The sequence below is a fragment of the Corvus moneduloides genome, chromosome 2, assembly GCF_009650955.1.
Source record: "Corvus moneduloides isolate bCorMon1 chromosome 2, bCorMon1.pri, whole genome shotgun sequence".
NCBI classification, from domain to species: Eukaryota; Metazoa; Chordata; class Aves; order Passeriformes; family Corvidae; genus Corvus; species Corvus moneduloides.
Genome location: NC_045477.1, coordinates 23,552,791 through 23,564,325, shown reverse-complemented (window position 1 = coordinate 23,564,325; position 11,535 = coordinate 23,552,791). Strand labels below are relative to the sequence as shown.

Sequence of the window (11,535 nt, the reverse complement as noted above, 5' to 3'; positions counted from 1 at the left end):
TTTGTTTAAGTTCTTGCTTGTCCTTTACAAATCAACAGAAGTGCATACATGATGCACCAGAGGCCTTCATAGTAACTTGTCCTGTTCCAGCTTGGCTTCTGCTGTACAAGCACTGGGATCACAAAGTTTTTCCATACTCTACTCTGAGTTGCTCTGCATTATCACAGGCAAGGCAGAATTCTGCAGGTGTGCTAAATGGGAGGACATGGTAGCACACCACTGAAACTTCAGCCCGGTAGAACTAGAAATGGTAAGAAAAAAGACAATTTTACCTTTGAAAATTTTAAAGCATTTCAGATACCATTAATTCTACAGAAATCTCCCAGCCCTCACTTCATTTTCAGAGCTGCAAAGCAAGTGCAGTTCCCATAACCTCCAATCAGAAGAGTGTGTAGTCAGGCCCTAACCTTTGATCCCCACCATCAAAGCCCGCACAAACCCAGATCAGTGCCCTGGCCACTCACAAAACAAAAGAGGGGCTCAAACTCCATATCAGAGGATGACAAAAGCATTTGCACTGCATTCATAAATCAAATCCAGAAAAATAATAAAATGTTACAAAACATCACTAGGGCACAGATCTGTTTTTATAAAAACTCCAGTTTAATCTCATGGCTGAGACCTGGCAAAACATCTTTCTTTTGTGGCTGTTGTTTTTCTTTTCTTTTTTTAAACAATCAGGCACAGAGGCAGGCAAGTCCACACAGAGAAAAAAGCTTAACAAAACTGCAATTCATCAGAGCTAGCAAGAAAAATAATCACAAACCAGGGCCCATGGGATGGAGACAGTCCTCTTCATAGTGTCCAGCTTCCAGCCCTTCTCTTGACTTGGCAGCAAATAATATTTCAAAGGGGACTAGTGGCTGCAAGCACAAGATCCAAGGTCTAGACTGCTGCATGGAACCCTCAGAAAGTTCTTGCCTTCTGCCATCCTTCCTTTCTGGGGCTGCTGAAGTCGTACTCCATCTCCAGTTGAACTCAATGGGAAGTTTTCCATTCCTTGCTTGGAGCAGCATTACTTATCACCAAGCCTTTACATCAATTAGGGGCAAGCACAGGTTAAACGAAATCGGGATCAGCTGCAGCTTCTCCCCCCACCCCTAGAGATTTTTATTCTTTTTTTTCTAGAGATGGAGAGAAGCAAAAGGGACAACTGCAAAACCTGGGCATGCCTGAAAGGTGGTATATGCTTCAGTAGATTGCTTGCATTTTCAAGGACTGGGGAAAAGCTTGTGGTGGAAAGCTAAATCAAACCTTGAACTCTGGTCTCCCCTGATCTTGTCACTTCCTTCCCAGGGCAAGATCCTTCTGAGGAAGGCAGATTCAGGCCTTCTGCCCACCACAGATTAACCAGAACTAATTAGCTAATCTGTGGGCAAAAAGCCATTTATCTCACACTCTCAGTGCTGCAAACGTAGCAGCAGAAAACAGTCCCATGCATCAGCCCAAGTATCACAGATGTGTAAAATACTATTTAGGAAATTCCTTCATTTTAATTACACTTCCTTTTTAATACATTTATATAGAATGATCTTTTATATATATATATATAAATTTAAAAAATATTCACCATTACAGGCGTTTCAGAATCCATAAAGAAAGAAAAAAAGATATTGATTGCACCATTTGGACTCTGGATGGGGGAAAACGTTGTAGATGGATGCTCTCTAATACAGACCTAAGTTCCTCTGAAGCTCTAAAGGCAAAAGAATTAAGCACTTCAGTCTTTCTGCAGTGATAGCATGAGATGGACAGCCCAGAGGACTGGCATTTATAAGGTAAAATACAATCTTCATTTCTGTTTCCTCTCCTGCCAGTGAGGCAGCTCCCACATGAGCTAACATTATCCACGCCCCTCCTTTCCATCAGGGATTCTCACCTTTGCCAGCTCAGCCCTCTCCCTCCGAACTATGTTTAAGAGAAGCTGCACCAACCCTCTGACTACATGGGAAGAATAAGTGAAATTTACTCACTTGCTTTCCACTGGTAAAAGTTCACAAGCAACACATGCTGGTGATATTTTGTCATGTCTGATACTGGGGCCATCTGCAAACTGGGGAATAGCCTTTACTTTTCACAGTCTCAGGAGAATTGAAATGTACTGCAGGGTCTCTGAAGTGATCCTTGTGGAGCTGCAGATGATGAGCCAGTCTATTTAGGAAGGTCCTTTCAGTAATACCAAGAAAAACTAGCTTGGCTCTCTTGGGCCAGACTTGTCTCCCATAAATCTGATCTATCCCTCTTCATAATGCTTCACAGATAAACAAAGGAAAAACAGAAACTAAACCCCCCAAAAAACAAAAACAATAGAAAACAAATCAAAAACTAAGAAGAAAAACCACAAGAAAGAAGAAAATCCTTTCTTAAAGAGATCAGGTCTGACCCCGAAACTGACACTGGGGATAGCTTAGTAAAGCTGGATCTCAGGAAGCTCCTGCCACCCAGGCAGCACCATTCAATGGGAGATGGCATCTGTCTTCTGGTCCTGTCCAACTCCCAAGCTCTGGTCCTTCAGGTGACTGCAGGTGCTAGTATCAGCATGGATCCATCACCAAGCTTTACAGGCTCTGCAGAAGGCTGAGTCTGGAGTGAGGAACGATGACACCTGCACAACAGGGCACCTTGCAACCAAGAACATGATTTCATCTCTGCAGGACCTGGGGCTTTACTTTAAGTGTTCTTGATACATCAGCTGAAGGCTGGAGATGAAACTGTAGATAAGAAATGGGATCAAGCTACAAAATAGAGATACTATTACAGCATCTCTGCTTAATCAAAATCCAGGACCCAGATCTGAGTTCAGATTCTTAAACACCCTTAAAAAGTATAGTCTGGATACAGATTTTAGTTGAGGCTGATCTTTAATATCAAGTAAAGATTTCTAATAATTTTCCCTTGCAGGAGTTTCACCACTTTTGCCAAAAGCACTATTACTTACTGGAATGCTGTTAAGAGTTGAGACAGTGTATTATATACAAATTGCCAGACCTCATTTTTTGTTCATAGATCAGCTTATACGAGAATAAGGAGGGGAAAAAAATTGTTTTAACATGCCAAGGTTTCATCACATTTTCTTTTCTGTTTGATGCATTACTTCGTGAGCTTCTCTAGCTCCCTTCCAGGTGCCTTGGCAGTCAAAACTTCTAGGAACTGAGAGACTGTAAGTCCTTGCCCAAAGTAAACTATTTTGTTGATGCCAAAAAAAACTGGACATCATTTCCACAAATTTTACTTCCTCTAAAACCTTACCACACCACCTCGTATCACACCTTCCCTTTGTCATTAAGCCAGCCACAGTGATTAAAAGCTTTCTCATGAGGCAGTGCCATGTAAATGCAGTGTGGAGCTGTGCTAACTATGAGGAGCAGGAAGAACTGGAAATTCCCTAGTTTTAATAAGAGGCTGCACAGGCATATTATGGTCTGGGAGTAGAATAATACAATTGTCATGAAGCGGCATATTCTGGGCCTGCTGTCCACAGCTTGCCCAGGTAAAGCATAGGCTGCTGCCTGTGAGAGAACATGGACCCAAACAAGAACTCCAGGCTCTCATCTGGTTTAGTAATCTCCCTCAACAAAACTGACAGCAGGGACTTAGTTTTCTGCTCTGTTCCCATGTGGCACTATACACAAATAAAGAGTGCAGTGGGGAGGGTCAAAGACTGCAGCTGGTGACAAGGAAAAGCCCTCATGTTTTTTCACATTCCCTTTGGATATGGAAGGAGAAAATTCTGCTGAAGATACATCAGTTGCATTTGTAGGCCCAGAATTCTCAAAAATACTCCAGTATATCTCTCCTTTAGCAATCAAAGAGTTCAGAGAGAGCCCTGTATGGGGGGGCTCAGGGCCCTCCAGCCACAATGGCACTAATAAAGTGACACAGTCAGTACAGACTAGAAGCTCATGGGTTGAGTTTACTAACCATTGGAAATTGCCAGTGCTTCAGAAAACAAAGCCCTAAACTCACATCTTTGGGGAAATTCTGGCTGACACTCATTGTGGTGGCTATAGCACCTCCTAACAGTTTACTGCTTAAACTACAGCCCATCGTACCCATCTGAGGGCCTATGGACTCAGACATTTCCAGGAATGCTGGCCCCTGCAAGCACATTACAGGGACAATCTCAGTGCTGGCAGCAACTGTGTTCCCATCTCCTCCGTAGTCACCAGTGACACTTAAATTGCAGAGACAGCACAGGCTGTATCTGACTTTGCCATCGCCCACAGCCATAGATCAGGCAATAGATGAGCCTGTGGTGAATGCAGAGTTAGAGGCTTTATAAAGGAAGCTTTAATTCTATTCCCACGGCAGCTGTTGCATATCTGAACATGTATTTGCCTGTAACATTAATGTTCCCTTCAGGAGAGAGTTTAATTCACTTCAAATCCCCCTCTCAGGACTTGTTCATGATCAGTTCTGCAGTCCCACAAATCATCCTCTTTACCATACTCTTAATCAATCTGAAAGCACTGAGGTCCAGGGAGGTGGCAACCAGCCACGCTCTCAAAGAAACAGTGTAAAATCATAGGAGAGGAAGTTTAAATGGAGAAGAAGCACCTGGGGACATGCCACACAGTGGCAATGAAAGACCAAGGGTCAAAGATATGTCAGTCAGGGTGCAAGAGGGCAGTAGCCCAAGGATGTGGAGATAAGAAGATCCTCTTGCTTTTGTCTGCTGTTGGCAGTGTGGAGCTCAGCTGGAGATAGCTGCAGAGGTGTCATCTGGCTTTAAGCAATGATGAAAATAGTTGATACTGGCCTTTGTTATGACCTTGCCTTGGCTTTCATTGCTATCAGCCTGAGGGGTCTCTACCACTGGGAAGCCAGCTGCACACTCATTCCTCAGCCACACGGATCTCGTGTGCCCCAGGAAGGTGTGACTGAGCACACAAAACTCATGAGCAAGACTTGGAAGACTAAAAGAACAGCTAGGCATTTCCTGTTCAGCTGCTTTCATTCCAGCCCTTGCACATGCTGGAAAGAGCATCTCCTTTGTTGCAAGGAGAGAGCTGGAGGCAGTCTCTTCAGGTTGTATGTTTATCACTGGAACATCCTTGGGTGTCTCACTCCCTGTGTGATTTGCTCATGCCAGCTTCACCTTCCTCATCAGCTATCACCAGCCTCCTGCACTGTTTATTTACACTGATTAATCAGAAAGTCCTTCATTGGTGTCTGGGAAACAATGGTAGGAGTTCCCAAACATCTGGACTTAGCTCCTCAGCAGATGTTTTGCCCCTGCATCCTGGGCTGCAGTGCTTTGTAAGAGTGTTTCCTCTCAGCCCTATTTTCTAATTATACAGAGATTTACTTTTCCTTTTTTCCATAGGGAGGATGAGAATTTCACAGGGCTTGTTAGAAAACAGGTGTGAGAAATGCAAGTTCCCTGGGACCGGCTTACCAAAAAAACCAGACAGTGAGGAACTGGGCAGGGGAGACAAGGGGAACAAAAAGCACGACAAAGATACTGTGACCTTCCATAGCAAAAGCTTTGCAGGAAACCATAAAGGATTCAGGTCCATCTTGCAGAGAATAGTCATAACAACAGCAAAATGGCAACAGAGTTGGTCTTGGACACTCCCACTCCAACCATCACAGAAAAAGAATAGGAGAAACAGCTGCTACTCAATCTGCCTCCCACTTCGTCCATCCAGAATCACAGAGCGCCTCTGGGGCTGGTAGAAGCAGCTGGTAGAGGTCTCCAGTCTCTGGCCATTCTTGGGGATGGTCATTTTGTTCCGCAGCGTCACCCCTTCAGGCGTTGTCCGCGCAGGGTCGGACAGATCGCCACAAATGGGGCTCAGAGAGGTGGTCTGAGTGGGGCTCCTGATGGGTGACAACAACACCCTGGAGTCTGCTGAGGAGCTGGGGTGGTCCATGATGGGGAAAGGGGGACTGAAGAGAATCAGACTCTGGGGCCTCCCAGGCCTAGATCTGTAGGAAGGTTTGGAGAACCCCGATGGCCTCTCTATCTTTGAAGACTGTGGGTTATCTCCAGCTGTCTCCCCGCCAGAGGTGCGCTTTCGGCGCAGAACAGGGGCATCCAGAGCAGGGTGATGACTGGACTGAGACGGCTCCAGTGGAGAGCCAAGGCTGCCATGCCAAGGACAGGCTGAGTCCTTTTGAGCCGGGTCACTGTTTTCTTTCTCTGCTTTGGCTTTTTTCTCTGTCAGCGGGCTCTTGGGGGCCTCCAGGTGGCTCCATGCCACCCGTGGAGCTTGCCTGATGGCCTGCTTGGCTTCTGCTTCCTTCTTCTCAGCAGCTGGAGCAGTGTTCTGAGCCTGCAGGGGCTGGGGGATCTGGGTGTACTGAATCTTGGGCGGTATCACAGGCACCGCTCTAGCCTGGCACATCTTAATCATGAAGGAGGTCCTGACTGCTGACACGCTGACTGGGGCAGAGTTACGACGGCCAGTGGTGGCATGGGCCACTGCTAGGTAATCCAAGTCTAGATCCACGGGGGCATTGAAACGAGACCCCCAGGGAACACCTCTACTGGCAGCAGGGCAGTGTGTCGGCAGGGATGGGACAGAATCACTGCTTTTTACTTCCTTCTGCCCATACAGGAGGTTCCCAGGGGCAGATGGCATGGACAGGCTCTCAAATGTGAAGAAATCTGGGGCTGGGAGGAGTGAATCCAGGTTGAGGGATGAAGGCCTGGTCTTTACTTTTCGAGGTGTTTCTTCACCTTTATTACTCAGTTGTGACTCAGCGGCAGAACACAATGCTTTGGTGACAGTCTCTCCTCCCAGGGCAGTGTCCTGTGAGATGGGTAACTCCTCCTTTGTGTTCTTTGTCTGTGAAGAACCGCCTGGGCTATTTTGGTGTGGCAAGGACAACTTTGAGCTCCAAGGGTTTTCTTTACTCACATGCACTTTCTTTTCGTCTGTCTCTGAAAGAAGGACTCTGGAGGGTCCTGCTTTCTCAGCTGGTGCTTTCTCCCTGATAAGAGGGTACTCAGGTTTTGAAGGTTCATCTGGAGGACTTGGGCCATTCCCACCTTGCAGAGCTTTACCCAAACTAGAGGGGGACATGGGTTGTGTTTTGGACAGCTCACAAGTCCCTGAATGCAGAATGTCACTGCATGGTTGCTGCTGGTCAGTGGCATCTATGAAAGAGAAGGGGGTAGTCCACAGACTCAGCACTGTGTCTTTACTGTCCAGGGAGAGGCTGCGACTGAACCGTGGTCTAAGGGAAAGGCTTGTCTCTGCTCTCTGGCTCTGTGGGTGAAACTCCTGTGTCATTTTCTCCTGAAAGTCCTTAAAAGTGGGGGAATGGAGAGGGCTTGTAACCCATTGGTGATCCTCCCATGGCTCCACAAGTTCTAAGCTCTGCACATTATCTGTCCAGGCATCCTCATCATCCTGGTCACCAGCATCCTGGGTTCTGCTAATAGTACTGCCTTCCTTCACCTCCTGGATTCCAGCTCCACTCAGTGCCTTGGAGGAGAATGTGTCCCTTTCATCAGTAGTCATTATCTCATGCTTCTCCCTCTGAGTCTGGACTCTGGTAAGACCATCCTTTTCCCTCTGCAGCTGGCAAGTGCTATCTTTTTCTTTCCCTGATTCTGGACATGCTCCTTTGGAACAAGAAAATCCATCACTTGGGGCAATCTCACTAAATTCTGATTGACCATGAAGCTTCCAGTCGAGGGTAGGAGCGAGACATTCACTCCTGCTGTCCAGCACTGAGTGGTGGTTCTTTGGAGTGGCTGTGCTTGTTGGAAGAGCGCCCAGTTTGGGTAGGGCTGAAGCACCATTCTGCTGTGCAACTGCATCAGACTGGCAGCTGGGGAGGCTGTCTTGTTGCTCCACGCCACTGCCACCAAATAAAGGCACCTGAGTTATCTGTGATGCTCTGCCTTCAGATTTCTGCTCAGCGAGTGTTGTACTCTGCCCTGGGCCAGAGGAAAGACTTTCTGTTTGTACTGGAGAAGAGGATTCAGAAACTGGGCTTGTCTTGGGGACAGCTGCTGGCAAGAGCAAGAGCTCCTCTTCAGGTTCTATAATTTTCAGTTCCTGCTGTATCTCTGGCCACAGTGGGTCTAGAAGGGCATTCGCCAGGTCCTCCTCAGTCTGAAAAACAGAAGAAATGCCATCACCTGGGAGCTCACAACTTCCAATAAATACCCCTCCATTTTCCCCCAGCAGCTCTCCCAGAACAGCCAGGCTCCTGGATGAGCACACTCACGGGTACAGAAACACAGACACACAGACTTCTACCAGTTCAAGGAAGAAAATACATCTATAAACAAATGGGTTTATGGAGGAGAAGGTCTGAGGTGCAGCCAAAAGAAGGCCTGGACAGATACACTGAAATAGTGAGCTGAATGAGTAGCTGGAATGTTCCAGCCCATTTCTCAGCAATTCCCATTCAGGCTCACTTGGCCTTGCCAGAGAATATGCATTCCCAAACTGCACACAAACTCGAATGAATAATCTATTCAAGGAGCTATGCCAACAGATCTTTAAATAGCTGTCCAGAGATGAGTATCTCTGTAAGAAACTTGGTGAAAAGGCTTTGCTAGAGATACAGAGGAGGCAAAAAATAGTAAGAATTTAAAAAATAAAATTGTGTGTAGAGAATGGAAGTAAAAAGGACTGTTCAGGCTGCCCAGGACAAATGAGACAGCAAAATTAGAAGGGGAATTCAGAGACCACGGGTCAAAATGCTCAGACATCCGGACAGTCTCACATCTGGAGAGTCTCAGAGCAGACAGATGGTACAGACTGAAATTGTACAGTTACTGGAAAAGATGACCAAAAGGGGACAGTAGGTAGTTACATAAAGGTAAATCACCACACGGTGACTTCATAGAAGTGAAGTAAATCAGCCCATGGTCAAGTCTTGGTGCTGCTTTGCCTAAGTCACAGACTGAGTTTTCCCAACTACACACACAAAATGAAACTTTAAACAACCTCCCAGTCACTACCACGACATGGTCCCCCACCTTTCTCATGCCTTCCTCCTTACCACATCTCTTAGCCGCGATCCTTCTTCTGTCTTAGCCATCTCAGTCTCCTGCTGGTCACAGCTGCCTTCTGAGGAGACCTCCTTCACCTTGAGCTGTCCCTGCTCTGCTTTGTCTGCTGGGAGTGGCCCCTTACAGAACTCCAAAGCTGGTGTTTGCTCCAAGGTGGGACTCTGCTCTGAGGACTGCTGAGGGCTGCTGGTGCTGCTTGTGCAGCTGCTTTGCCCACACATCTCCTGATTTTCTGCCGCTGGCTGTGGAGTTTCCGAGGATTCAGGTTTCCTGGCTGCCACCAGCTCCTCAGGAGGAGAGCCTGGATCAGAAACACAAACGAACAATATAACTATTTGAGAGTGAGAACTTGTGCCCTGGGACAAAGCAGTGCTGCTAAGAGCCAACACCAACTAACAAAGCTGAAGAGCCCCCTCCAGGCACACCCAGACATTTCTGGGAGGTCACCCACCTCCCCAGACTCCTTGCTGCAACAAGCACCACCCTGGCCTGCTGTCAGAGTCAACACCCACCCTGCTACAGGTTGGTCTCTTTCCTGCCACAAGCCAGGCTGGAGAAACCTCCACACCAGCAAGCTGCAGGGCACTTCCAGCAGCCCGACTGAGGATCCATATCCCTCTCCTTAAGACAATTTACCTCTGGATGCTGCCACTGGCAGAGTTGGCCCCGACTGTTTCTCCTTGCGCTCTGCTGCCTGCTCTGTCCTTGTGTGGGTCCCTGCCTCCAGAGCAGAGGGGCTTGTGCTCTCCACCAGAGAAGACAGCTCCTCTAGACTGGAAAGGGAATGCTTCTCCTTGGTGGGCATGCGGCAGGGTGTGCTGTTGGTGCTGATGACTGCGGATACCCTCAGTGGGACAGAGACAGCAAATGGCTCCGAGATGTTCAGGGCTTTCCTCTGGTGACGAGGGGAGGCCTCCAAGGGAAAGAGGCTGCTCGGAAAGCCTGACTTGGTGGCTGTTTCAGAGGTGTAGAACATGAGCACTCCTTTGGCTGAGGTCTGCTCATTTTCAGCATCCTCTGCTACCCGGAAAACCTTCAGCTGCTCAGGGGGTGACTTCACCTGTGGTGTCCAGGGAGGACCTTTCTCCCCAGCCAGCTCTGAACTTCCTTTGGCCCCCATGGCAGATCCTTCCCGCTCCCACTCATTCTCCTTGCTGAGGTCATATGAGCTGCCTGTGCCTCCTGTCCGTATCTTCGTGGGAACAAAGAATCCTCCAGTAGTCACTGACCGTTTGAACCTGCTTTTGTCATCCTCCCCTAGAGACGGGAACACAGGAGCAAGTCAGTGCGAAGCAAAGCACTAGCAAACAAACTTCCTCTGTGAGGAGCCCTCCTCAATCCCTCCAGGGATGAGTCCTGCCCTGGTGAACACTCACATCTCCCCAGATAGATGGAGACACTATGTACTGAAGACCTTCTGTGCTCTAGCCCTAGGGCCTCCTTCAAAATGGGCAGGCAGCACTGGATTGAATGCCCTCCAGTGGAAATCAGCTTTATTAGACACCCTTCTCTATCAGATGCAGCCAAGTCTAGGGCTACATACTGCCCACATACATACTGCCCACAATGCACACACCAGGATTTGTTAGCTTATTGTAAGCCTTTTTCATCTACGAATGGGATTTTTTGTGCCCAGAATAACCAAGAAAGAAATCAAAGCAATCCAACTGCCAATAAAGATGCAGCTAAACACCGTGGTAGTTCTCAGGTGGGTGCACTGAGATAAACAACACAGAAAAGAGTCAAAAAGGCATGCACACAGAGGTGGGGGCACACATCAGCAGCCATGGCATAAGCATATGAAGATACACAACATGGTGAGACAGACACAGACTGCAGCATCCACTGAGGCTGGTGAGGCCCTGGCACAGGCTGTCCAGAGAAGCTGTGGATGCCTCATCCCTGGCAGCGTTCAAGGCCAGGTTGGATGGGCATTGAGCAACCTGGTCTTGTGGAAGGTGTCCCTGCCCATGGCAGGGGGTTGGAACTAGGAGACCTTTAAAGCCTTTTCCAGCCCAAACCATTCTGTGATTCTGTGATCCATGCTGCTGAAAATGCAGAGCTGCAATCCTTCCCCCTTACAGTATAGGCTAGGGGTGTCTCACCTTCCACTGGCAGGGAACACAACGAGTCCATGCTTTTTGCAGGCCGAATAGTTGCTTTTTCTGTGGAAAAAGAGTTTTAGAAGCAGGTATCAGATCCTGTGCCTTTGCAGGCTTCAGCCCATAAAGATCAAAGGCTGCATACATATAGACAGGCATGCCAGGCAGACATTTTCCATTTCCAAGCATTCCCCCATGTATCTACACCACATGGCTTATTACCCACAACACTTGTCCACACAGCTGGGGATCTGCTAGTGCTAACAACAGCTTTGCACCTGCTGGACATGTGGAGAGCTATACTTAACCCAGCCAGTCAACACCACCTCCACTCTGAAGCAGTTAAGCATCCCCAAAGCTGTCATGTGCCACTCCCCTTCCCAACTTAGTCAGGCTATTGGTTGTGGGGGACTTTTTAACTAAACTGACATAAATGCCTTCTCACCTCTCATT

General features: G+C 47.8%; 1 protein-coding gene across 1 annotated transcript in view; it reads right to left on the bottom strand.

Moving 5' to 3' along the window:
- Positions 1–582: 582 nt before the first annotated feature.
- The window catches only part of ARHGAP31 (Rho GTPase activating protein 31), a 60,489-nt gene continuing 49,536 nt past the window's right edge, over positions 583–11,535 (bottom strand). The window contains exons 9-12 of the mRNA XM_032098503.1: positions 11,086–11,145; positions 9,617–10,237; positions 8,971–9,281; positions 583–8,072 (exon numbers count right to left, since the gene is read on the bottom strand). Coding sequence (XP_031954394.1) covers positions 5,619–8,072; positions 8,971–9,281; positions 9,617–10,237; positions 11,086–11,145 — 3,446 coding nt within the window. The 3' untranslated portion in view covers positions 583–5,618. The remainder of the gene's footprint in view (positions 8,073–8,970; positions 9,282–9,616; positions 10,238–11,085; positions 11,146–11,535) is intronic.